Source organism: Vidua macroura, chromosome 3 (assembly GCF_024509145.1).
Source record: "Vidua macroura isolate BioBank_ID:100142 chromosome 3, ASM2450914v1, whole genome shotgun sequence".
In the NCBI taxonomy this organism is placed as follows: domain Eukaryota; kingdom Metazoa; phylum Chordata; class Aves; order Passeriformes; family Viduidae; genus Vidua; species Vidua macroura.
Window position 1 is genome coordinate 61732769 of NC_071573.1, and position 27828 is coordinate 61760596.

The window sequence follows — 27828 nt, forward strand, 5'->3', positions numbered from 1 at the left end:
TTGTACTTAATTGACTAGGTATGCTTTGGAAGTGCGTATTTTGATCAGTACCTCAAATAAGCTAATGATAATGATACATAAACTTTTGGATCCTGACAAGAGTTAAAAATTCAGTGAGGCCAGTCCCTAAGAAGTACATTTCTTATATTCCTGCAAGTGCAGGCTTAGCCCTCATGATGATTGTAAGATACATTGTTAGGGCTGTGAAGCAATGTGGAGGTTTAAGTATTTCTTAAGCATTAAAATTCAGTATGTCTGTAGGAGTCTCTGCTGTAATAATTGCTACTTTTTTTCCATTGCATTCAAACACTGTGAGTATTTAAATTGGTCAAAATGTTTATTTCTGGAATAATATTAGATAAATAGTGATTGTCATCTTCTGGATTTTAGAGCTGGGATATGAAAATATGTGTTATTTTCCAGTGCCTAAACCAAAACAGAGCTCCCTCCCTCCCTCCCTCCCTCCCTCCCTCCCTCCCTCCCTTCCTTCCTTCCTTCCTTCCTTCCTTCCTTCCTTCCTTCCTTCCTTCCTTCCTTCCTTCCTTCCTTCCTTCCGCAACTTCCGCAACTTCCGCAACTTCCGCAACTTCCGCAACTTCCGCAACTTCCGCAACTTCCTTCCGCAACTTCCTTCCGCAACTTCCTTCCTTCCTTCCTTCCTTCCTTCCTTCCTTCCTTCCTTCCTTCCTTCCTTCCTTCCTTCCTTCCTTCCTTCCTTCCTTCCTTCCTTCCTTCCTTCCTTCCTTCCTTCCTTCCTTCCTTCCTTCCTTCCTTCCTTCCTTCCTTCCTTCCTTCCTTCCTTCCTTCCTTCCTTCCTTCCTTCCTTCCTTCCTTCCTTCCTTCCTTCCTTCCTTCCTTCCGCAACTTCCTTCCGCAACTTCCTTCCGCAACTTCCTTCCGCAACTTCCTTCCGCAACTTCCTTCCTTCCGCAACTTCCTTCCTTCCTTCCTTCCTTCCTTCCTTCCTTCCTTCCTTCCTTCCTTCCTTCCTTCCGCAACTTCCTTCCGCAACTTCCTTCCGCAACTTCCTTCCGCAACTTCCTTCCGCAACTTCCTTCCGCAACTTCCTTCCGCAACTTCCTTCCGCAACTTCCTTCCTTCCTTCCTTCCTTCCTTCCTTCCTTCCTTCCTTCCTTCCTTCCTTCCTTCCTTCCTTCCTTCCTTCCTTCCTTCCTTCCTTCCTTCCTTCCTTCCTTCCTTCCTTCCGCAACTTCCTTCCGCAACTTCCTTCCGCAACTTCCTTCCGCAACTTCCTTCCGCAACTTCCTTCCTTCCTTCCGCAACTTCCTTCCTTCCTTCCTTCCTTCCTTCCTTCCTTCCTTCCTTCCTTCCTTCCTTCCTTCCTTCCTTCCTTCCTTCCTTCCTTCCTTCCTTCCTTCCTTCCGCAACTTCCTTCCTTCCTTCCGCAACTTCCTTCCTTCCGCAACTTCCTTCCGCAACTTCCTTCCGCAACTTCCTTCCGCAACTTCCTTCCTTCCGCAACTTCCTTCCTTCCTTCCTTCCTTCCTTCCTTCCTTCCTTCCTTCCTTCCTTCCTTCCTTCCTTCCTTCCTTCCTTCCTTCCTTCCTTCCTTCCTTCCTTCCTTCCTTCCTTCCTTCCTTCCTTCCTTCCTTCCTTCCTTCCTTCCTTCCGCAACTTCCTTCCGCAACTTCCTTCCGCAACTTCCTTCCGCAACTTCCTTCCGCAACTTCCTTCCGCAACTTCCTTCCGCAACTTCCTTCCGCAACTTCCTTCCTTCCGCAACTTCCTTCCGCAACTTCCTTCCGCAACTTCCTTCCGCAACTTCCTTCCGCAACTTCCTTCCTTCCTTCCGCAACTTCCTTCCTTCCGCAACTTCCTTCCTTCCGCAACTTCCTTCCTTCCTTCCTTCCTTCCTTCCTTCCTTCCTTCCTTCCTTCCTTCCTTCCTTCCTTCCTTCCTTCCTTCCTTCCTTCCTTCCTTCCTTCCTTCCTTCCTTCCTTCCTTCCTTCCTTCCTTCCTTCCTTCCTTCCTTCCTTCCTTCCTTCCTTCCTTCCTTCCTTCCTTCCGCAACTTCCTTCCGCAACTTCCTTCCGCAACTTCCTTCCGCAACTTCCTTCCGCAACTTCCTTCCTTCCTTCCTTCCGCAACTTCCTTCCGCAACTTCCTTCCGCAACTTCCTTCCGCAACTTCCTTCCGCAACTTCCTTCCGCAACTTCCTTCCTTCCGCAACTTCCTTCCTTCCGCAACTTCCTTCCTTCCGCAACTTCCTTCCGCAACTTCCTTCCGCAACTTCCTTCCGCAACTTCCTTCCGCAACTTCCTTCCTTCCGCAACTTCCTTCCTTCCGCAACTTCCTTCCTTCCTTCCTTCCTTCCTTCCTTCCGCAACTTCCTTCCGCAACTTCCTTCCGCAACTTCCTTCCGCAACTTCCTTCCGCAACTTCCTTCCTTCCGCAACTTCCTTCCTTCCGCAACTTCCTTCCTTCCGCAACTTCCTTCCGCAACTTCCTTCCTTCCTTCCGCAACTTCCTTCCTTCCTTCCTTCCTTCCTTCCTTCCTTCCTTCCTTCCTTCCGCAACTTCCTTCCTTCCTTCCGCAACTTCCTTCCTTCCTTCCGCAACTTCCTTCCTTCCTTCCGCAACTTCCTTCCTTCCGCAACTTCCTTCCTTCCGCAACTTCCTTCCGCAACTTCCTTCCGCAACTTCCTTCCGCAACTTCCTTCCGCAACTTCCTTCCGCAACTTCCTTCCGCAACTTCCTTCCTTCCTTCCGCAACTTCCTTCCTTCCTTCCTTCCTTCCTTCCTTCCGCAACTTACTTCCTTCCTTCCTTCCTTCCTTCCTTCCTTCCTTCCTTCCTTCCTTCCTTCCTTCCTTCCTTCCTTCCTTCCTTCCTTCCTTCCTTCCTTCCTTCCTTCCTTCCTTCCTTCCTTCCTTCCTTCCTTCCTTCCTTCCTTCCTTCCTTCCTTCCTTCCTTCCTTCCTTCCGCAACTTCCTTCCTTCCTTCCCTCCCTCCCTCCCTCCCTGTTGACAAGTATATAGGTAGGAGTGATGTGATTAACAGAATCTAGTTAGATTGTCAGCTGTCCCTCTTCACAAACTTGTAGTGAAGCTAAGCTGCCATTCTATGAGATACTTCCTTAGATACAGAATTGTGTCATCATGTTCATATGGGACCAGAGTGGGTGCCAAAAACCAGTGCAAACACAGAGGTTTGTAGGTAAAAGCTACACTGGAATTGCAAGGACAGTATGTAATTATGAGCTCCTGTAGAGGGACTCGCCAACTGTGAGTGATTGAGAAATAAAATGACAGGCACATTTTAGTGTTGATAATGTGATATAAAAAAATACACACTCCATAAAATCTAAATTTCACACACAGAGGGATGGACTCAGTTGAAGCTTGCCATTACCAGTCTGCAGCAAAATTGTGGGGTTCATAAAAACATCAGCATAGAACCCAGTGATGGCCAAAGGAAGCAAATGAAGTGTTAAGAATGGTTAAAGAAGTTCAGTATAAATTAGGTAATGGTGTTAAGCTGTTGAATAAATTATGACTCACCCATATTTTGAGTACTGTGTGCCAGCTCTGCTCTTGTTATCTTCAAAGAATATAGTGTTGTTAGAAAGAGCTTTAGAGAGAAGGATGAGCATAATCAAAGAAAAGGGAATGGTTTTTATATGAGATTGGCTGAACAGTCTGGGACTCTTCAAATTTGAGACAAAATTACTTGTACATTTACATTTGGGATACATGCTAGAGGTTTACAAAGTTGTGAATAATATAAAAGGCTGTCTGGGATCGATTTGTCACTGATGCGGGTCACTAAATGAAGCCTGGTATAAACCATACAAGTGGAAAGGTCTCTTAATGCTGTCAATAGTAAATCCATGGATTTTTCCAAATGACAATGTGTTCACTAAAATCTTGCATGGTTTTAGGGAGAAAATGGTTAGGTATATGGACAAGAAATACATTAGGAATGGCTAAATACGTAGGAGTGTGTCCAGTTCAGGGAGTTCTGTATCTTCATTTGTATCTGAATGTAGGTACTGAATGTAGGCACTTCATAAACATGGATATGCAATTTTATTTGGAGAAGTAAATGACTATTTGTGTATCATCTTGGAACTGTGTAGAAAATTCTGGGATCAAGTCTGATTCCCTTGAGTAGCATTTGAATTACCTGAAATATTGAGCACTTCCCATTCTCATTCATTGTGTCAGTTCTAGTACATATGAGACAGGATAGTTGTCTCCATAACCCTCCTCTGTGCCAGCCTAATTAATCTCCTGGAAACAGTTTCTCTCTCTTCTCCATTAAAGAAAGTGAGCATCTCTGAGGAGTACACTAGATGGGGATGCAATTAAATTGTAATAAGTGGAAGGACATTTATGGTTGCACAGACAACTGATGTTTTCTGACGAGAGTGATAATCTGAATTATTTTTCAGCTAAAACAAAAGTATTGAAGCCATTCTTTCTAGGACTGTAAACTGAGCAGCAGTGCAGATGAAGTGCAGGATTCACTCCCAAAGACTTGTATCTTATTAGGATAAGCCTCCTCTGGTGAAAGCAATGGCTCAATAGTCTCTTTTTTTTCAAGTAGTTTGTGTATTTGAAGAAAAGAACTACCTCAGGTTCTTGACTTGTCAGCATTTTGAACTGCTGCTTTCACCTATATATGCAATTCCCCTTTTCCATTTCCCATTTTAAATGTGAACAGATGTTATCAAATTAAAGCATCTTCTTTCATCTATAGTTATGAATGTTTCATACTTGTATTTGTACCAATAGTTGTATTTGTACCAATTATGAATATAAAAAATGATACTATAGATATGAAATCATAGCTCTCTAATATCTGTCTTTTTAATTACTGTATTTTTCTTTTGCTTACCTTGTAAACCTTGTCCTTTATAACTTTTCATAGACTTCTTGCCTTTCCATGTTTCTCCATGTTTTCTGGTTTTTTTTGTTGTTTTTCTTCTTCTCATTGTTCTCCATGTCTTTATCTTTCTATTTTCTGTGGATTTCTCCTTTTCTTGGAATTCCTACACCTGTTGGGTGGAGATTACTAAAATTAATCTAGCAGAGGTAAAAAAAAAACCTGAAGTAAATTAATTTCCAGCAGTATCCCAAGAAATGTAGCTTTCTCTCCTCTGACTCCCAGTGTAAAAAGGTATCAACACAGGAGAAGGACACACTTTTATAGGCAGAGCTTTCCTGAGAATTGGATCCAAGTTATTTCCAAGTGAATTCATAACAACCCAGTTAGAGTGAGGTGCAAATTTAGTTCAGTTCTTAGCACTGGTGCTCAAATTTCTTAACTAGACTTTGAGAAACAATGTGCTTTCAGAGTTTGTGTATGTTATAGAACTGTATTGTGTTGTAAAGAAACCAGTCTGTCAGAAGGACTTAAAATAGAATTAAAATATAAATATTATTTCTTACTGAGTTGTCTTCCATACCATGCAACCATTTATATAAAAAAAGATGATAATCAAAATTATTAAAGAATTCAAGATATTTATATTGATGTTCGTTACTGAGAACAAGTGCCAGATCTCTGAAAATGCCTGAAGAGTGGGTAGACATTGCCAAACAGTGCTCTGGTCAGAAATGTCAACGAACAAGGCACACTGTGAAAGTAGGACTCCCAGACACCAAATTATTTTCAATCACACTGTTGTTGGCCAAGGCAGGAGCAAGAGGCAGAGAATGAAGTAGTTTTTGTAACTAAATTCCATTTGGTTGCAAATGAAATTAGAAGAAAAAAAAAATAAATTGGCTAGAAGTGCAGTCTAAGCAAGAATGTCTAGAGAAACTGGAAGACAGATTGTAGTCCAGTGCTGTCAAAATATATATTCCCCACAAGCATCCTCTTTCTGCAGTCAAAGCACAATTTCAGGAACTCTCTGAACCACCACCAAGCAATTCTTCGTTTTTAACTGCCCGTTTGGGGTGGGACAAGACACTGGATGTGAAGACAGTGTCTTCTTTTTCTTCATTCATAGGAATTTGCTCACTGCCTTGCAAGAAGGAAGAATGAAGTTAATGACTATTGCATAAATCTCCTGCTACAGCTGTTCTTTTTGTTGCCACTGGGAAGTGCCGCACTATTTCTGTGTTTTCCTGTGAAACTGTGCTGCAGAAGGTTACAGGAGACTATATTGTGACCCCCAGGAAGAAAACAAATGTTCTTAAAATTGGTTGATCACTTGTGTGCTGTGATGCCTAACCTGTCTGAAAGTAATGGCATTTTTTCAGAATTGAATCATGTTTGCACATTTAGCTGAGATAAAGCAGTATGCAGTTAAACATGTTTTTTTCTGATGTGCTATGAGCAACAAATCCAAAGCAAGCCATGTATATGAATAGTATGGAACTGCACCACACTGAGTAATAAATATTCCATTCAGTTGTCAAACCTTGTAGGAACTTCAACTAAATGAAAAAGGCAATGTGTCTTATATCTACACACTTGCCACCGGGGGAATTCTGTAGAAATGAGTGTTGTAAACATTTTTTCTTTCATTTTGACAGGTAATATTTGAAGCTGAAGTCTCAGATGGAAGAAATGGCTACATTGCCATTGATGACATCCAGGTCCTGAGTTACCCTTGCGGTAAGTAATGATTAAGAGCTGCATTTTTCTCTGTCTTTTCAGGACATATATGATATTGCTGTAGACTGCTCAGTTTTCATCACTTGATCACTGATATTCTTTGTTCTTTCAATAGTATTTTTGTTGCAGCTTCCAGCAAGAAATGTGATTGCAATAGTGATTTACCTGGGTGAAATCTTTTTCTGCCAGAAGTAAATTATACAGGGATAAAAAAAAAAAAAAAGGGCATTCTTCAAAGTCTTTTCAGTCATACACAGTTGGTGTGTATAATCAAAATGGGTTTTAATGTGAATGTATATACTCACTGATTAAAGAAAACTGAATTGACAGATGCTTGTAGGAGGTTCATCATATTTTATATCTCTTTTCTTTTTTCTCTTTTTTTTATTTTTTTCTAAACAGACAAAATAGATTAAAAAAAAAAAGGCTTCTGGCTGTTGAACTACTGAGTGATCGCATTTTGTTTATTTTTTTCTAGACAGACTTCAGGCATCTATGTTTGCCTTTCCCTGCTAATCCTGGGGAATAATTGCACACATGCAAACACAATTTATGACAATGAGAATATTCTACTAATAACAGGTTGTGAGGAAGAAATTGTTACTGTGCATTTCTGGCACTTGTTATCAAATTTTTTTTGCAATTTCTTTCTGTTAAACTCTTCTCATCTTCCCCTAGACATACCCTCTCTGAAATATGATTTCATTCTAATGTACCACATGGCTGATAATTTAATTCCTTTCTGAAATGACCAGAACATAACAATATCCTGCTCCAACTTCGCAAAATGATGCCAAATAATAAAGTTCCAATGGCAACCTCACATCTTGTTTTCTTCTACTCCAAACCTTTTAAAATCGTAGCTCTCAGGAGCTACCAAGCTTACAGGGTATTTGAGCGAGTTAGCTTTTTAATATTTCAGCCACCCCAGCTATCTGATGCCTGTACTCAGCAAAGCTCTGCTTGGATTTAATATCTGGCTTTCATATGTATTTTCTTCCCCTTTTTGTGTTTTGTTTTGAAGTGCCAAAACAAAAGGCACTTGGGTACAGTCATCCCAGCACATTATCAGTATGTTACGGTATTCAGACAAGCTCTTTTTGTTACTGATGTTTAAACCCTGTTTGTTCCAATTTAATGTTTTTTTCCTGCGCATCATGTTTTTTTAGTAAGCACAAAGAAGGAACAGTTCAGCTACAGTTTTCTTTAGTCGTTCTTGAGAAAAGGGTGAGTGAGCTGTGTAATGTGCCCATTCCTCAAATGTTTCTATTGGCTTTTGTAGGTCTAGTAAATCCTTCAGGTGGTTGAGATTTCCTACAGTCTTTCTCAGTGTGGCAAATAGATTTGTCAGCTCCTGAAATATTATATTCAATGCCACAAATTATTTTGTTTTCCAAAACAAGAGCTCTGAGTTGTAAATAACATGAACAGTATCTATTTGCTTGAGCAGTATGTTGCTAATCGGGTTTTTCTCAATATGATGGCTTTCATACAGTCAAAAGTCTTTGGGATAATTCTTGTCAAGTGCTGCTGACATTTTGGCATCTGATCTCCTTCTTTTGGCTTCTATTTTAAAAAGACTTTATTATAACACATGTATAACATAAAGTTAATAGAATCACCAGGGGAGAAGGGGAAGCACTGAAAGCGCTCCTCAAACACAGATGAGACAGATAATATTCTCTCTTCTGTTTCTTTTTTAGCCAAAGATTGCTAAAACATGGAGGTTGAGTGAGATAATAATGTTTTTGGCACCTTTATTTTTTTATAATGACTTTTATTTGTAATTTTTGTTTTCCTCCTCTACAGATAAATCTCCACATTTTTTGAGGCTGGGGGATGTAGAGGTCAATGCAGGGCAGAATGCTACATTTCAGTGCATTGCTACAGGGAGAGATGCAGTGAATAACAAGTTATGGCTCCAGGTAAGGCTAACTGATGCAAGTCTATTTGGTGAGAGGACCAGCTGCTTTCTTGAGATGAAATATTTAAAATTCAAAGCCTTTTATTCTTCTGCATGTAAAATACGTAGTTTAAATGGAGTTTTATGTCTGTTCAATGGAGAAACTTGTAATCAGTTTTGCAATGTTGTAAAGCTTCAATTAAAAATAAGAACTGGGGTGGGTGCTGGGATAAGGTTGGCCCTTAAAGGCATTGTGTGCTTTCTCTCATTGTAAATCAACTCCTCTGTTTAAAAATTTACTATCATTAAATTCAGATAATTGACATTTGGGATCTAGTAATACACAGATGTAACACAGCTGTCATGAATTTTGAGGACTTTTTAATCGCGTAAATTACCTGTCCAAGCAGGCTGGAGGGATGTGGATGTACTTCTGTGTGCATTTCAGTTTCACTCAGTAGCATATTAATTGGAAGAGCCTAAAAGGACTGCTGCACGTCCTTTTTCTCTGTCTCCATAATAGGAGAAACTTTAACTTTTACCTGTGTGTAATTGTGAATAGTATGTATGTCAGAATTTAAAAGATTACTATAACCATAATATAACCCTTCTTAATATGAGAGAAGAAAAAGAAAAGAAATTAACACCACCTCCAAAATACCCAGTCTCCTCTGTGTTATGTCAATGGAGTACTTACATTTAAGACCATTGGTTGAATAGAACGATGGCAAAGTTTCCAGTTGCTCTTAAAAAAATTAAAAAGGATTTAAAAAGGATTTTAAAAATCACTTAAGTGGTACATGTACAACTTCTGTGCTTTCTTTGGTTTATATGTAAACCTTAAGCACCAACATCTCTTTAGAATGGTTTCTAAATATGTTCTCAAAAACTTAATTTTCTTATAATGTGTATTTCTGTTTATTTTCAGAACTAAAAACTATGTTATTTTTGAGAAATGTGCTTTTAAATTACCTATAGTCAGAACTTTAAAATATGTAATTTTGGTCAAATGTATTTTGAAGTGAACTATAATAATTTATTTCAAACTGATTTCTGTTTTAGTAGTGGAGCTGATGAACCTTGGCTAACTGTTGCATATAGGCATGTGATAAGCTTGAAACTGTAAAGAGATTTTTTTAAAAGATGATTAAAAAATCTGATATGCAAAATGTATTATTAGACAAATATGCTGCAACATTAAAAAGGAACACAAGCAGTAACTGCATTGCATTTAGTGAAAAGGTATCACAGCAGTAGGAATGATTTGTACTCCATGTCTTTGAGCAGTAATTTGTTTAAATTGAGTAGACATGTAATGCATTCATTCAGAAAAAGCAGCTTGATTTCAGACTTGCCAAATAGAGCACACAAAGCACAAAAATGAAACTGGCCTGGGTTTTGCTATATCCAAGGCAAGACAATAGCACGAGGAGCATTCCAGCAAACCTGTGAAGCGCCACTTTCAGTTGATTGTGGGTCAGAAAGACCCAGTAGAGACAGCCAGCTGGAAATCTTCCCTTTCACTCACTCCTTGGAGGCAGCTAACTCTGACAGATTATCCCTTCTAACTTTCACTCCCTGGAGAAGCCCAACTAGCAGCCAGATCAACTCAGAAAACATATGTTTTGTCCCTCCATATGCTTCATGGGTAGTTTATTTTTGTGTGTGCGTATATGGATCACAGATATGATAATTTCTCACAGTGTGATAGATGAAGTACTTTAGAGGTTATAACTCTGCTTGCCTTGGCTTCTGAAGTGCCCTGATACTCTTGAAGATACCTTGATACTTGAGCTTCTCTTCTATTTCTTTTCCTCCTGTAAAGAGTACTGACTTTTCACCGATTTAAGGGTGACTTTTTTTCACTTATCATTCCACCTCGCAATCCTACTTTCCCAATATGTGTGAATTGGCAACCTTCCCTATATGGATAATTTTCTTTAGATTGCACTCAAAGTCACTGTTATTGTACATAGCTAATAGTGAATTTACTCCATATCCTTAAAAAAAACTGGCATGGATATGTATGGGCCGCATGAAACACTGGAGTGTAACTTGGAAAAAGTTCACTTTAACCTTTGACCAAACTCAAGATTCATAAAGCCCAAATAGCCTGAAAGGAAGAACTGGCAGATCAAATCAAATGCCTAAGTAATTGTTTTTGAGAGCCTTGAGCTGAAGCATTCCAGGAATGTATTTTTCTCATAACAAGAAAGGCCATTAAAAAAAAAAAGACAAAGTGCAAAAATGAAAACTAAGTGGATGATGGTGGGGAAGAAGACACTTGCCAAGCACATAGTTTTAGAGAAAATAGCTTTTGGTTATGTCCTTATTGAAAAAGAAAAACTATTTCTTTGAGGAGGAAGAAAAAAAAAAAAAGAAACGAAAACCAGCAGAGAATTTGCTATTAAAACACATTCTTTGATAAGGAAAAGTTTGAGGAGCAATCTAGGACATCAGGCTTTTTTGCATCTGGGAGATCTAAGATTTCATATGCTTGCATTGAAGTAGTAAATATGTGCAGGCAGAGATTTTGTTGAAGATTCTATCAGTGTTCTCTGGCTCTTGCAGTCTTCTGTTTTGAGAAGAATTAAAGTAAATTCAGCAGCACGTAGAAAAAAATAGCAGCCACCCTGCTCTGTGTTCAAAGTCCTGCGTACCATGGCTGCTTCAGCCAGGCTCTGTCTGAGCTGCTCTGGTATCAGCTCCACCCTCTTGATCCCTCTCTGCACTGATCTGGAGTTTTGCAGCTCTCCAGTAAGTCAGTTCAGGAAAGTGATCTAACTGAAAAAGATTTTGACTCCAATTGGATTTTTGTTGTTGGTGGGGAGGGGGGTTGAGGAGAGACTGTTTGTTGTTGTGGAATTTTTTGTTTGGGTTTTGTTGATTTCTTCATATTTTTTCTGGTTTTGTGACTTTGTTTTTGTTATATTTTAATTTGTTTGCTTGGTCTTTTGTTTTTTGGCTTTTTTTATGTGTGTCTTTTCCCCCAGCTTGATTCATGTCTAAATTACCCATATAAATAATGCCAGCAGGTGGAAGAAGATTGGGATGTTTGATTAGAAGCAGGGAAGAGGGAAAGACTGTAACCACATGATATAAAAGTGGGGATTATGGTAGTGTGTCTCCTTGTAGACCTATGTAAACTTCAATTTTGTTTTAGTTATTGGGCCTAGATCGTATACTAGATGTTCTATCTGCAAGTACATTTCCATGCTTATTTTTTTCCCAGTGTATATATAATTAAGTGCACATAGCTTTATGTGCCTAAAAATAAAAACAGACAAAAATAGGCACTTCAATAGATGGCTTCCTATGTGTTTACTGCTGTAATGACAGTATTTTCATCAACACCATTTTCTATAAATATATGTCTGTAAACATTTCAGACAAATAGGGATTAACACTGAATTGAACTTCTCCTGACTTTCATGGCTGCAGATTCTGCTCTTGTTTGTTTGTTTTTGGATTGTATCTGGTCTCTTGTCTCCTTTGATATCCCTTTCCTGCCACCTCTGTAATTTGCAGCCTCAGTGGACCAATGTTTGGGACAGTCAAAACTCGGTTATTGAAAGATAAGCACTAAAGATAACAGAAGTTTTCAAAAGTTGAGGCTGCATTAATAAAGAATAAATATTTGCACAGATAAAGAGATTTAACTGGTTGAACAAGATGATCTGAAACACACCTTTGTGACAGTGTGAATAGTAGGTGTGGGAGCAGGACAGAAATGCAGCTCAGATTCTTTTGTTCTTCACCTTTTCAACCTGATCTGCTATCAAATCTTTTACGGTTATGTGCTGAAGGATTCTCTTTATGATCTGCAATTATTAGCAAATCTGAAAGGCTTTCAAAGTCCTTAGTTTTTGTTTCAATGTTAACATTGATGTTGTTTCTGAAATACATTCAGTCATTCACAGTGCTTAGTATCTTTTTTACTTGTCATTCCCTTCAGAATGTAATGCTGGGGGGCTTTTTTCCCAGTATTTTCCAACTTCTCTTAAAATTTCCACTGTAATATATCACACACCAACAGCTATAGTTTGGTCTTACTGCCCACAGAGAAGCAGTTGAGTTGTGTGACAGGAGTTCCTAAACCCAAGGTGGTAACCTAGGTTTTCTACCTGTTATGCTTTGGTATGCTCTGATTTCTAAGCTTTAGGAATTAGCAGAATTTCTTGCTGAAAAATGCTTTCCTGTAGGTGGTGACCATAAGTGTGTGTGTAATCTTAAAGAAATGAATATATTGTGTATAGATAGATATAATAATTAACTGGTTTTTGCCCACTTACTGTTGATTTTCTTTCTTTCTAAAGCCTATGAATTTTCTTTCTTTGAAAAGATGCTTAAAGAATAAGGAATTTTTCTTTTATTAACATTTGATGCACCTTGCTGCTTTGTGCACATTGATTTGCTAAATTAGTGTAAGAAGGGGCCCCTGTTTTATTCTATTTATTTCCTGTGAAATGTCATGCATTCCACTGGAGTTGTGTCAGTAAATAAGCATGCAAACAAGTCGCATCTGCATGGTAATCCTCTGTTCAGAATGGATATGTGTTATGTATTACATTTTTTGAAAGAATAGTGTGCACAGGGCATTCTGAACATGAAAATGCAAGAGTGGGATGGGGGCTGTGTTTGCTTATTTCATTTGACAATTTCTGTTTGAAGAAAGCTTCATTTCTTTGCTAAGATAGTAGAGAAATAGAATTGAATGGGGAGATTAAATAACATTTGGGTACACCAAGACTCCAGAAAGCAGTGTATGTATTGTCCAGCATTTGTTTTGTCAATCTAATTGGGATATCAGAGCAATAGGGTTTTTTGCATAATCGGGCTGTGTTTAACGGCTTCCTGAGCTGGGAACCATTGTGGCTCCCAGAAGCCCAATACGATTTTCAGTGTCTTATCGATGTCCAGTTTAGCTGGACACTTGTACAGTGCAGTGTATAGAGCATTTTGCTGGAACATCTGTTAAACCATATGTCTTGGCACCTGGCTCAGATTGTGATAACTGCGGCACTAATGAGTCCATCCATCATTGCTGAGCTTTGCATTAACATCGCATTGGATTAGGGGAAGCGGCTTTTTCTGGCTTTGCAGTCAGATGTGCTTTGCCACGCTCTGCGGTGATACCATTTGCCTTGGCGAATCTGAAATTCAAAGGGGTACCGGCTGCATGCATTTAAAGGTTTAATATGCGCCTTGTAATCCTGGGCAGATTTGCCATCTGAGCGGTGGCGAGCGGGCCAATCTGTCAGCAATAGCTGTGGGTGCTGGCTAACCGCCCTCCACTCGGGCTGCCAAGGCTGGCGCGGCACCCCCACGCTCGCCCGTGGAGAGACTCGTCAGCGTTAATACGGTCTGATGCAGCCCTTCTCTCTGCCAGAGGAAAGTGTCTTTCCTCATGGAATAACAGATAATTAAAGCAATTGCCTGAGAGTAATAATTGAAAAAGTGAAATTAAACAGCATTATGGAAAATAAAATGCAAATTGCTGTAAAAACAATGGAGTCGGGCTGACCTCCCAGCGGTACCAACTGTTAGTGGAGGATGAGCAAGCGTCTGTTCGGGCTCAAACAACTGGCTGCATCCCAATCCTTTTGTAGAGGAAACTGCCATAATCCCCAGTGCCCTGTTCACCATCGTCTTGGGTTTTGGTGCTGATTGTCACAGAATAGGATATGATATTTATCATTCATTTTTCTTGCTAGGTACTGCATATATGCACTCTTTAACAAGTCTTTGGACTGCAGATGGTATCCTGTGATGATGCATTGTGCAAGACCAACATAGTATTCCAGGAATTTAGATTAGAAAGGCTGTATAAAAATTCGTGCCTCTGGCAAAGGGTTGAGGGACAAAACATTGACTATTTTGTTTTGCTTTCTGGAAGGGCTATTTCCTCTCAAAGGGGAGAAGTTATGCAACAGAAGTCCTTTCCTTCTTATGTTCCCAGGTGAAGACATGGATTAGTATTCAGCAGGAGGGTTGGAGTGTGGGCCTTTGGGTAAACCATTTAGCTAACCTAACAGTGAGTGCTGGGAGGCTTGCTTTTGGTCTCAGAAAAAATGCATTTCTAATAGGACAGTCACGTCCAATTTAACTTTGTTTTACCTTGTTTGCATGTTACTTTCTATGAGCTTTCTAATGTAAGTTTGCCTTTTGAGATAACATTGCATTTTGATACAGTTAATTAACTAGTTAAGATACCCTTTCTTTAGTTTGATGATAAAACATTTACTGTTAAAGTGCATCTGCCTATTCACCATGTTCATTACATTGGAAGAATGTTTTTTATTGATTTGCAAAAATTTTATGATCCCTGAAAGCTAAGGAGAGCTGAGTATACTTTGAATGTTAGAAAAGCTTTATTATTTTGCTTTTTAATTCAGTGCTGCCTAGAGAGAGTTCAGAGAAGATGTCTTGCTAGCATCCGCAGGGTTTCTGCCGTGGAACTGTGATGGAGAGTTTTGATCCCCTTTTAGGTTTTGGTCAACTGTCAAGTTTGATGCTTTTTGGTTTTGAACTGAAGTAAGTCAGTCAGGCCTGCTTGCCCTAAGGAGTGGGAACTATGAAGTTGTGTGGAGGCTGCAGGAAGAGAGAAGGCCTATGGCTGTGGTTTTGCTCTTCTCCCTGGGTAGCAGTGGGTGAGCCTCTGGGAGACAGAAGACTTTTTTGGATTATCAGCATCATCTGCCTAAAGCAAGTACTAATCTGCACAGCAAACTGGGCTGTTTGTGCCAAACCTTCTTTCCTCAGCCAGTAAAATCCTGTTCAAGTCTACATCATCTTACCTTTATCTTGATTACTGACAGTGGCTAGGCAGGATATAAGTTTTTTGCTGTGCTTCAGGCTTGCACAGAAACTTCACTTTCCTCATTTGATTCATATTGGTTGCTTTTACTTACAGAAAATATGTTTTTGAAAGGAAGACACAGTGTAAGGAGGCATAGTGGGCTCTTTTGCAATGACTTATCAATTCTACCTTCACTTTCACCTCATCACGTTTATGGGCTGTGATAGACATTCTGGTTTCCCAAGCCTTTTTTTCAAAGTTGTATGAAAAGCTGCCTTGAAGTGATCTATAAGGCTCCTTGTAAATTCCTTGACTTGTAGTTTATTCTGTATCACACACTCCTGATTCAGACATGGTTATACAGAATATTCAACCCAGGAAAATTACAGTACTCATAACTTGCTTGTTTTACAAAGGTTTTTTTATTCCTCTGTTTTCTTCCCCTTCTATTCACCTTTGACGCTATCTATGTCATTTAACCCTGAATGAACCTTTCTCCCTCTCTCCTGCCTCAATTTATCAGCTTCATGGATAAATATGGCAGTTTCCCCTAGATGCCCGGTCATCCTAGGTCTCAACAACATGAAATACTGTAATCCTCCTGGTCTTAATTTAATTCTTCCCCAGTTAGCTAAGTCCTCTGGTCTGCATAGCTAACAGCCATTTAGTTTACACAGCAGCCTTTGGAGTTGCCCTCCCTGTAGGCCTTCCCTGGGGTCCTGTGGTGACTGGAGCATCTGGTGCTGGGGGCTGTGCTGCTGATTGTGGCCTCGGTGGTGGCTCCTTCCCCTCCTGCCATTTTGCACTTTACAGGTAGAACAGCTGCCATGGAAGTTTGTCCTTCTGTGTAGTCCTGGTAGTCACTCCTCAGTCAGCCAGTGGCTGAAACACCCATGTAGATGAGACACCTGAAATAAAGGTGATGTATACAAAAAGATGTAGTTATAAATTCCTTGGCCATTCTGTCCTGGGATTCTTGTCTGTTATCACCCGCATTCAGGTTGTCTTCTCCTCAGTGGTGTGATGTGTGGTAGGTAGCCTAATACCCCAGGCCCTAGTTTTCTCAAATAGCTGCAGTACTTAATGAAATACAGAAGAATAAGAACAGCCAAGGTAGGCTTGGATGCTTTTAGAAAAGGGTAAAATTGTCTGCTGAGAAATTTGTAAGGAGCTGTCTTGTGGTATGTTGGCTCTCAGTGGTGGGTTTTTGTGCATTTTTTTCCCTTCATTGTCTTCTAACTAAGCAGATTTTTATATTTTGTGCTGCAGGATAAATACTGTAGTTCACCGTGCACTGCTCGAGGTGACATAGACCTTAAATCACTCTATCTGGAATCCATACTTTTGTGAATTATGCTTTTGGTTGCTTGTTGTTTCTTTCTTTAATCAAGAACACTGCATTCCAGAACCAAAGCTTTCTGAAAAGCTCCATAAAAACAAAAACAAAAACAAAAACAAAAACAAAAACAAACAAAAACAAACAAACAAAAAAAAAACCTACCACACACAACTTTTTTTTTTTTTGAATGTTCAACATGTGTTCGATTAGGCTTAAACTAAGAGGCTTTAAAATGCTCAGAGAAAGTGAGTGTGGCTTTTATTTGTGTGGTGGCATGGCTAGGGACATGCTACTATGAATTTTGCTAGTTTGCCTCGGGTGGCTCTTATTATAATAAAATAAATTAGAAGTGCCACCTCTAAAGGGCCAGATGGCTCTCAATTAGATTATTTCATCAGAGCCCTTGATTTCTTCAGTAGGAGGGTGCAGCATGATAGAAATTTGTCCCCTACTTCAAAGGGGACAAGTTTGAGTAACAGCAGTGCAAGATACGAAGAGATTTTAAGTAATCGAGGATTTTTCTGTACTGCAGTGCAGCATGCAGGATAAAGCTTGGCTTGTCACATTTGTTCATGATCTTCAGTGTATGTTGGTATGGGAAAAGTTGAGTGGCTTTTCTTGCTAATAAATGAATGCACATTGGAAAGCAGAATCTTACTCTAGTTTGCTATGCATGTAGGAGACCAGAAAGTTAAAGCAAGTCCTACTAATTTCCTACTTAAAAAAATATTTAATTCTTCCCCTTAATAATCAATCAAACAAAAGAAATTGCTAGTTCACCTTCTTTTATTCTAAGAAAATAGGACTATCTAGGCATGTTACTTAAGCTATATTTCTAATTCATTATCTGCTTCGAAAAAAATGATTTCTTAGTCTAAATTTTGTACTTATAAATAAAATTGGAAAAATAATCCCACTTTGTTCAGTAATTAAATCCTTTGTGAGGGGAAAAAATAAAATTTTATTTATAATTTCAGACAATAAATATGTGTCATGCTTTGTGATGTTCCCAGTATGTTAATAAATTTCAAAATGCCAAGAACATATCGAGACATTTGTGTAAAAGAAGAAAATTTAATAATAATAATAATAATAATAATAATAATAATAATAATAATAAAGAAATGGTTTTAGATTTTTCTCCATTTGGAAATTGTGTCTTAAATGCTCTAAAAGAATATGTACGTCTATGGAGAAGGGACAGACAGGTGCATATAAAGTAAAATTTAAACACTATCCTCATTTTTAAATTTTTTTTTTTTTTTTTGAAGACATGGTCTGGCAGAGATTGTGCATTATTGCTGGCATTCAAACTATCCACAGTCAACCCTCTCTTTTTCCCCCATCAAAAAGAGACATTTCTCTCTTTACATAATGAATAAACCCAGGAATGTTTTGGAACATGTTGTTTACAAATGCCCCTTTCCTCAAGGCAGCAGAGGTGTAATGCCCTGGGCTGGTGGGGTTATCTTTCCAGCCCTTGTGCTGCTGGTGAAGTTGTGATTGCAGCTCTGGGGACTGGCTTGCCCAGACAAACTGTGGACTGGTGCCCCGCTTACCACACATAACTTGCCCTCCCCTCTGCTGCCAGTGGCCGTGCAGTGAATCCGATCACAAGCTGAGCTGTTTGGTGATGATAATATATGGGGAGGGAGAGAGTTTTCAGGAAGATTTTTCATATTCCAGGTTGTTTTTTTTGCATGAGCACAGGAGGGAAGGTGAGCAGGGAGCGAGGGCAGGGCAGCTGATAGGGCACTACTGCTGGAGTAACGCGGATGTCACTGCAGCCAAAGCGTTGACATCCTCTGATCTCTGGAGGCATCCCAGCATTCAGCCGAGAGCCTGAGAAGGCAACCAGAGTTGACTGTAATTATTAGCAGTAGAGCAGGCTTATTTTAAGGTGTTTACAGTAAAAAAAAGGATGGGGATGTGTAAGGTTGAACTGTCCAGGCTTATAAAATCATTGGTGTGAAAAAAAGAGTTCTGGAAAATTTAGAGGGAGCATCACTGCAGAGAGGTATCTCATTGCTATTTAACTAAAAAAAACAAAGCTTACCACTTTTCAAACTGCAAAGTTAAGGGAGAAAGGCTGATAAGTTTTTAATTTGTATAAGATATGCACTTAAATTCTACCAATTAAATATGATGTTGGAGTTTAGATTCTTTTGGTTCCTCTCGGGTTCTAAAAGATCCACTAAAATTGCATTTCATATTTATTAAATGCTTGATTTCTTTCATAAGGCAAGAGAGAGATATTTAAGACTAATTGTTAATTTACCTAAGATTGTTTTAAAGCTGCGTAGGCTTTGCTGCTGACTTTATTTAAAATATAGATCATCTAATTTCATTGCCTGAGAAAAGTTTAATAAAATCATGTTCCTATCAAATTAAAAATAACCTTGAAATCAGAGCGATTTATTTAAGATTGTAATTTTAAATGCCTGGAATGCCAGAAATAAGGAGTTTTTTTCACAGGCTAATATTTCTTTTAATCAAGTGTTTAGAGAGAGTAGTTCTTTGTGAAGCCCCGTTATTTTTACAAAAGAGGAGAACTGCCTGGTGGTGACCTCTCTTAAATGAGCAATTCAGGGTTATCAAATCAGACAGCAAGAGACTGGAGGAACCAAGGATCACACAGGGTACAGCCATTACCCATTAGTATAACTCCACGTTAATTTTAAATTGAATTTTTAAAACTTAATTGAGCAGCATTTTCAAGATCTGTTCAGTGTGAGCAGGACATAAATTGAAACAGTATGTACCAGGAACCCTTAATAAGCAGAGAGCACTGCTGCCTTTCTTTCCTCTCCTTTAAAATCAGTAGTTATGTTCTGACATTAAAAAGAAGAATTTAATTAAGAGATCGTGACAGTGCATCTGAACTCTGACTGGCTAATGGGTTACCAGTGTAAAGGATATGCGCTGAAATGAATGCAGGGTTTTTTCTTTAACATTCATTTTCAGATGAGAACTGTCTTCTGTTCAAACTTTTCATAATTTTAATGATGGAGAAATATTCTAATGGATAATCTATACATGGAGAAGGACTGTGAAAATGTAGTTGTGTAGTTATTTCCCAAGAAACAAATTCGAATGCAGAGAAATTAGAGCAACTGCTCCAAGCCTTGTAAGATAATATGGTAGGAAATCACTGATATAAATAAAAAAAGAAAATCTGAGGTGTTGCTCTAGAATTGTAAAACTTGTCAAATTTTATTTTAATTAATTTCTCTGGAAGTGAATTAATATTTCAGTTTAAATAGAAGACAAATTCACTTTGTTTCTCAACTTGAAGCATGCAGATGAGCTTAAGTAAGCAAGTTCTGATCTTCAGAGTGTAAATTATTTTATATAGTGTAGCTTGGATGTGCTTCTCTGCTGCAGACTAAACGTTTGGCATTCCAATTTAAAGCAGTGGACTTACTGAAATGGAGTCCTTCATTTTAGAGAACTTTCTAATATGTATTTTCCCTTCATAGCAGAACAAGAATGACTGCATGACATGGTTTGCTTGTCAAACCTGCTATCATATAAGGTTTAAAGATACACCTTTGGTTTATTATTGGCTGCTTGATATTTTTGACAATCATGGCAAGTTTGTGTTTAGTGGGGGGAGTTTGACTTCCATCTGCTGGGTGGCTATGATGTGACAAGGCCATCAGGGCATAGGATAAGCCTGAGAGAAAGAAAGTACCATGAGGTTCATTTCTTTTGGTTATTTCAAGGCACTACATCCAGGGTTTATATTAAACAAATAAATTAAAAACAAATTAAATTTCTGACAGTCCAAACTCTTGGTTGATACTGGGGGGGGTGGGGGGCAGGCCTGAGGAGGGTGAGGAGTGCAAGTCTGAAAATCCTTCTTTCAAATTTAGTATTTTCTATCAAAAGAAGACAGCTAGCTGGAGGAGAAGGTGCACTTCCCACAAAATAACTTTACTGTTGTTTAAACATCACTGAAATAAAGCCTTTAACATCATCCCTCATTTGTTTGACATTGAAATTTAATAATTTCATTGATTCCTGAAGTTCAATAAGGCTTTTCATGTGTAGGAGTATTTGCAGGCATCAGAAAACTTCCTTAGCTTTTCTAAATCGGAGTCAGATACCCACAGAGGGGAGGATGGAGCCTGTGTCTGTCACAGGGAGACTTGGCTGCACCACAGCTGGTCCAGGGGTCCTAGAGCCCAACATCCATTGCTTTTGCCCTGGGCACAGCCTCTGAGGGACCACCCCTGTGATTGCTCGTGGTTGTTATGAGATGATGACAGTTTTAGGGAGGAGCAATAAGAGTACCTTTTTGAAGTGTCTTGTGTGCCTTTTTGTTCTGGAAATCTGTTTCTGCTCTTGTATCTTGTGGGTTTTTTTGGCCTAATCAGGCCTCAGCTGACACCTGAGGAAATGGCAGAGAGGGTGGCTGGGTGAGGGAAACCAGATAGTGTCTTCCTGCAGCGAGAAAATCACACCAATAAACCCACAGCTGGTAAAGATAATGGCATGGTCTGGCATGTACGGGAATGTGAGCGACTGAAATCTGCCTGCTTGGTGTAAATAGAATTAATCTGTTTAAACATGTTAATAGTTAGAGTGAATGCTTGTTTCAGTGGTGATGGAGCCTTGGTTAATCTACCACAAAACTTTTAAAGTGACTAGGCCATGCTAGGACGACAAAGGGTAGATGTAAAATGTTATGAAGTACTCCTGTCTGTGACAGGAGGCTGGCTGATATACACATGCAGCATTAAATCATCTCCTTTTTTTGCCCTTTGTGTTTTGCCACAGGCTTGCAGGTTATTAAATTCTGTGGCTCAGAAGTAGTGCTATTGGTGTTAGAAAGCTTGGAGTTTAAAACCTCAATGAAATTTCTCATTCCAGGGGTTGATTGGAGCTAAAAATGTTCACAGAGGTCACACTTTGCTATGTGTTGAGCAGAATGAGTGGTTACAAGCAAATGCTGCCATCTTTCCAGGGACTGAGCAATGCTGAGTGCTAAGAAACTGTATCCTGGTCAGGAAATAACATGCAGTTGATCCACGGGAGAGAGCAGTGACATTGTTCTCTTTGTGCATGTTTCTGGGTGTTTTTTAATGCTGACATTTGGTGGAGGGTCTGTTTTTCAACTGAAATCAAAATTGAGCATTTAATTGAATGGTAATAAGGAAAAAGGACCCCACAAGAGCTCAAACTGTTTCTATCTTACTGACCTGTCACCTGGCCCCGCAGCTCCAGACAGATTAAATTTTTCAGTGATTTGTGGTAGCTAGGCTTTTTTTTTTAAGAACACTCTAAGCTCCTTTCTTTAAATGAGATCTGTGTTATTTCTCTTTTAGTGCCTTCCTGCCCTCCACTCTTTATTTCAGCTAGCTTTAGACGGATATGTGGTGCTTAGTATAACAAAGCTAAAATTTTAGAAGGTATTGAACTTGGACAGATAAAAGGTAGCATTAAAAAGGAAACATTGGTTGGTTGGTGAAAAAGAACTGTTTCAGACCTTTGAAATCCCTCAATGCCAGGTTTGTTTAAATATATCTTACAATACAGCCACTGTATGTGTTGTAAATCTGCTTACAGTTGAATGAATTTTCTTAGGAGTACAACTGCTACTGCTGGGCTGTCCCACGATTATTCCAGCTGTAAGGCAGTTGCAGTTGAGTATTTGATGGTCATGTTTTTGTGCCAGTATTTTGCACTGCCAGCTTGATTTTGAAATTATATTGAGTACTGCTTGTTTCTTGATTGGACCTCAGTACTGAGCTCTTCTACCATGGAAATGCATGGTAGCAGGGTCTGAATGCTTTTGGGTTGAGATTTTGGTTTTTGTATCTTTTTTGTATGATGATAATGATAAATGTGTTTTATATCTTTTGAGTTAACTCTGCCTTGGTTGCTCTTATTTTCAGAGAAGAAATGGGGAAGATATTCCAGTTGCTCAGACTAAAAATATCAATCACAGAAGATTTGCAGCTACCTTTAAGTTGCAAGAGGTGACAAAAACTGACCAGGATTTATATCGCTGTGTAACTCAGTCAGAGAGAGGTTCTGGAGTCTCAAACTTTGCTCAACTTATTGTTCGAGGTAAAGTTTTATTTATTTTCATTTTATCCATTAAAATGCTTTTAATACCAGTGCTTTCTGCTTATACTTTTTATTTAGCCTTGATCTGAAACGATCCTACAAAGATAACCCTGTGAAACTTGCATAAGATGAAAGATTGGTTTGCAAAGCTTCTTAAAATTGCTTTCCATGGAATGCACCTCTGAAAAACCCTGATCCCACAGTGTGTGGAACGTGCCTGCATGCTTTTCTGGGAATACTATTTGTTGGACTTAAGGTGCAAATCAGCTTCCATCTATACATAATTACCATTCCCTTTTAAAATCTTTTGCCTTGAGCATATTGGTAGTAGAGCAAATAATACATTGGTCTGTTACCTGGGAGACAGGTAGATTAAAAGAGTTGTAAACTTTCGCCTACCCAAGGACTACTGGGAGCATTGTGGAGATGTTCTGTGATGATTTCCAATAAATAAGTAAATGGAAAAAAAATTTGCTCTTCCCCCTTGAAATACTTTTTTGCCATAGCTTGTTTGTGGTGTGATCAAGTTGGAGATTTTTTTTTTTTTTTTTTTTTTTTTTTTGCATTTTTTGCTCTGGAAATATGTATAATCTTGACTGGCAAAGGATGCGGTTGAACATAGAAGTTCAGTTCTCACTTCCAAAGTTGTGTGCTCTATGGTCTAGAATAAACTATTGAACCACTCCTTACCTAACTATGTTATCTCCAAAACTGCCTGTTTCATTCTTAGTTGAGGTGAAGTTTAGTTTTTTTAACTGGGAAAAAAGGAGTGGTGTTCAAAATCTGTTTGTGGGGTTGCTGCCTGGTGGAGAGGCTGTTTTGGCCAGGTGGGTGCAGGGGTCCGACACGCGGTGGGCTCTCTCTCAGTTCATTGGTGGAGCAGCGGGCTGCTTGCTCAGTTTGGCACCTTGTAGTCAGATACTGCATCTGGAATGGGGACAGGGCAAGCAAGTTTGTCCTCAGCATGTAGAAATTAAAGTCGTGCAGGAAATGCCCTGACCTATTTTTTGTCTGGTATTTGCTTGCAGAGGTATTTTCCCTGGGAGACCAGTTGATTGAGGTCAACCAGGTTTTATGGCTGCTATAAAACATCAATAAAAATGGGCCTTGCTGACTATACAAAAGATTTAGACAACATGTTAAGAGCTTCTTTTTATTCTGTTGGATGCACCTTTTGTCTAGGAAACTGCAAGATGGTCTTCATCCTAATAAATTGAAATAAGTCCTGTTGAGGCACGAAAACAGACTGTTGTTAGAAAGGTAGGGCAAATCAATGTGTTTATCCAATAAATTAAGTTTTTTTTTTTTTTTCCTAGTATAAAACTGCAATAAAATGGTGTTAAGAATACTATTTGTCTCAGAAAAAAAACCCAAGAATATAAAATTTCATAGTACCATCTTTTAAAATGCATCATATTGTCCTGCTGAAAAACTTAGGTAATTTCATAGAAAACACCAAATTTATGTCTCAAAACATAAATTTGATATTTAGCTATATATATAGCAGCTATAGAGGTTTTTTTATTTTAAGGTTAATTTTACTTTTTGTGTGCTCTTTGTTGGAAGTCCAAGAATCTAAACTTTTTTTTTTTATATACATATATACACACATATACACATATACACATGTATATAAATAAAAATATTAAAAAATGCCCTCAAAGATAAACCTTCCAAAACCATTTTCATCTATTTGACATCATGGTAGAGAACAAAGATATATGTTTTATAGTTGGATTTATTGCTTGCTGATGTATTTGAAAAGCAATATACAGTAATATATTTTCTTGTTTGTCTGGATAACCGCTAAATAAATCTTGTTAGCCAAAAAAGCATACCCATACCCTTAGGGATCAGCTACCCTGGTGTTAAAACTGTACTGAAAATTAACCATAATGACAGGTCCTATATCTCAGTGGCACTTTAAAGCTGACATCCTGCTACATGGATACAAAAGATGATAATTTTAGAGGAAATTTTTGGGCCACTGATATGAATTGCCTTTAATAAGAGCTGGCATAGTATTGCCCGTTGTCAAAGATGACCCAGGGGGAAGAGTTTATTAGTGCGTTTCCTTCTAAACTGGAAGTGACAAGGCATGCTTGGGGCCCTTTTGTTGCTGTTTGTAACAAATGAAACTTTCACTGCAGAATTCTTATACTGAAGAGTATTGATCGGTGTGTTCTCACAGCCAGAGGAGGGGAAAAAAAACGACGAAACACAATTTACTTTGTCATGGCTTTAGTATTGCTTCTAGATAATTCTGAGTAACGATAGGGTCTTTGGTTTGTAGAAGCCAAATTTATTGACAACACTGTTTATTAGGGAACGAGGGATGAGGAACAGGAGTTGTTGCACAGTAACTCAAAACCTTGGTGTTTGCATACATGGCTAAGATATGGATATATCTTGGGATATATCCCATGCCTATACAGATTTGTGATACCATAATACAGGTGTAGAGGCATCTGATACTTTCCTGATGAACAAACTATAAGTTAGTCTTGATGAGTAATGAAAGTTTCCATTTCTATAATGTACATTATGTTGAAACATCTTTATTTCATTTTGAGCTTTAGCAGAAGAATTACTTTTAGTGGAGTTCTAAACTCTATTACAAATGTAGTTACCTAGGAGGGATGGTATACATTTCAAGAACCTGAAACGGATAACTCAATTACTCTGATTAGTTTTTTGAAGAAAAATTTAACTAGGATAGGATTTGTAATTAAATTATGAGATTTTACCAAAAGTAGTTCCAGTCAATGATTTAATGTCTCACCTTTGTTTAGAGCTGGTCTTCAGCTCCCAGCTCAGTGGCTGCACTGTATTGATTTTTTTTTTTTTACATGGTTTCTATGGCACTGCTATTATTCTTGGATACGTGTAGAAGGAGTTTTCCCTTTCCCCTTCCTTTTACAGTGAATTTGGTCATTTACAGTAATGACAGGAAGTTGTCATTACTGTTAGTTGACTTACCCTCCTGAATATGTCCATCAGATTAATTGTCTATTTATATTTTCCCTGGTAAATTGGCATTTTCTGGGAAGGGAATTTCTTGAAGTCTTCAGGGTTGTCTGCACTGGAACTTGAGAGAGATGCTGGGAGGAAGGAACAGTATTTGTAGTATTTGTGGTAGGTAAGAGTGAACAAGAAGCCCCTGATCATTTCCTTCTTTTTTACTTGTTTCTTACTTGCTTTTGAGAGCAAGTTTATCTCAAAATCTCTGCTGCTTAGTGTGCAATTGTAGGAATGAAGTGCCCAAAGAGATCACCTGTGCCCTGGCTCATGTGTTATTTGATATACAACTGTGTAGCCTTTCTGAGTTACAGTATCAAATGTTATGATCTTCAATCAGTTGAGAACTTTGCCCCATAACCAGTTCTTGTACTGTTGCATTGTTCTGTGCTCTTAAAAATGTACTGGAATCTTTCCCTGAAGTTGTCAGTATTTGCCAGAAAATTTACCTTGTGCATCAAGAGACGAGGTAGTGTCCAACACAGCAGCTGTGATCAACTTCTTAATTGGCATGGTGCGTTAAAAGTGGCTGTGAGATGGGGATGAAGCTGATGTTACATACTCATGTGGTTAGTTAGCAAAGTAGCTGCACATTGTTAGAAAAATAACTATACAAAACTTGATATTATGCTATTACATGCTGCAAAATCAACAGGAAATATAGTCCATTTTATTTTATGTAGTGGATCTTGCACATATGATTTGGAAGAAAATGTTTGTTAGAATTAAAGATAAGTTAGAAGAATAAAGGGTAAAAACCTCAAAATGTATGAGTCAAATGTAACATTTGTTAATAATAATAATAATAATAATAATAATAATAATGTGGAGAGTTCTGGTTCTACTGATAAGTTTATAAGTTTTATTTGAGCCATAAATTACAGCAATTTTTTATGGTTTTACTGCATGATTTTTTTTCTTTTTAACATTTCTTCTTCCAACCAAAACATCTCTTCTGTGCTGGGTTCAAAGCAAGTGGAGGTCTCTGCCTTGAATTATAGTTTAAATATGGAATTGTCTTCATGCACCTGATAAGTCCCAGTTAGTAACAGCAGACAAAGGCAGTTTTCCTCTACTGTCTTCTGAATGTTCTTCCAAAAATCCTAAGTTCTAAGAACTGGCCTGTTTCTAGGCATCTGACCTGTTTGGATATCATTATTTCTCATGTTTGATATGACACTGCTAGCAGTCTCTCTTCTAAGTTCAAGTTTTGGTGGGATTTGTGATTATACTTGACTTTGTTAGCCTTATTGGTCTGAGTTTACCATCAGAAGCAGCTCCTGTTATGCAAGCCTGGCAGTGATTTTTCTAGCTTTCTTGTCTGAATGTCTTTAGGGATTTTATATAGGAAAGCTAGTAATTTGGCTGGTCACTGGTGATGCTAGAACACTGTGGAGTTTGCCCCTGGCAAGTAATTCCCATGGGAGCATTATTCTTTTTCTCATATAAGAAAGCTTTGAAATATTTCCATTTGAGAAAGCTGTGGACTGAAATGCACTTTCCAAATTTCACTGGTGCTTGTTTTGTCTGGAAAAATAAGTGAAATCTCTAAGCTTGCTTCAGATGTGTGTATTCAATTTTGTGACTTGGTTTATTTGTTCAGTATAATAACAGACTTAAAAATATGTCAAGGATAGCACTAGGTGGCAGGTAAAAAGTAAATACATCAGGTAGCCTGAATTTATATCCCCTGCTTACAAATGGACTGAAGTATTTTTATACCAATTTTGCAAAATGCCCCGTATTTCTGCTCTCCATTTTTAAGTTCTCAGATAAATAGGATATTTGTTAAAAAAAAAAAACATCCCCTCTGGTGATATTACCCACCATCATAAATATTAGACAGTTCGGGTTATTAGTGATGCTTTGTAATGTGTTCAGAAGTTCAGTCTCCAAGAGACAGTGGCTTTGGACTGTATCTTTGAAAAGTCTTGAGGAGGGCCTTTGGTGTGTGTTTTTCTGAACTCACTGAATTTCAGACCAGAGAGGAAATTGAGGAGAGAGATTTTGCAGTCCAAGTTATTGAAGTCTGTGGGCTTTTCATCACTACCTTGGCTAAGTTTCCTTTCGAATCATCAGCAGACTTCAATAGAGGTATGCAAATATT

The 27828-nt window shown here is 38.6% G+C and overlaps 1 protein-coding gene across 5 annotated transcripts in view; it reads left to right on the forward strand.

Annotated features, from left to right (window-relative positions):
• The window catches only part of PTPRK (protein tyrosine phosphatase receptor type K), a 382123-nt gene that overhangs the window by 165259 nt on the left and 189036 nt on the right, over window positions 1-27828 (forward strand). For all 5 annotated transcript variants that reach the window (XM_053973378.1, XM_053973379.1, XM_053973381.1 and 2 more), the window contains exons 4-6: window positions 6506-6587; window positions 8397-8512; window positions 22529-22703. In XM_053973378.1, the coding sequence (XP_053829353.1) occupies window positions 6506-6587; window positions 8397-8512; window positions 22529-22703 (373 nt within the window). The remainder of the gene's footprint in view (window positions 1-6505; window positions 6588-8396; window positions 8513-22528; window positions 22704-27828) is intronic.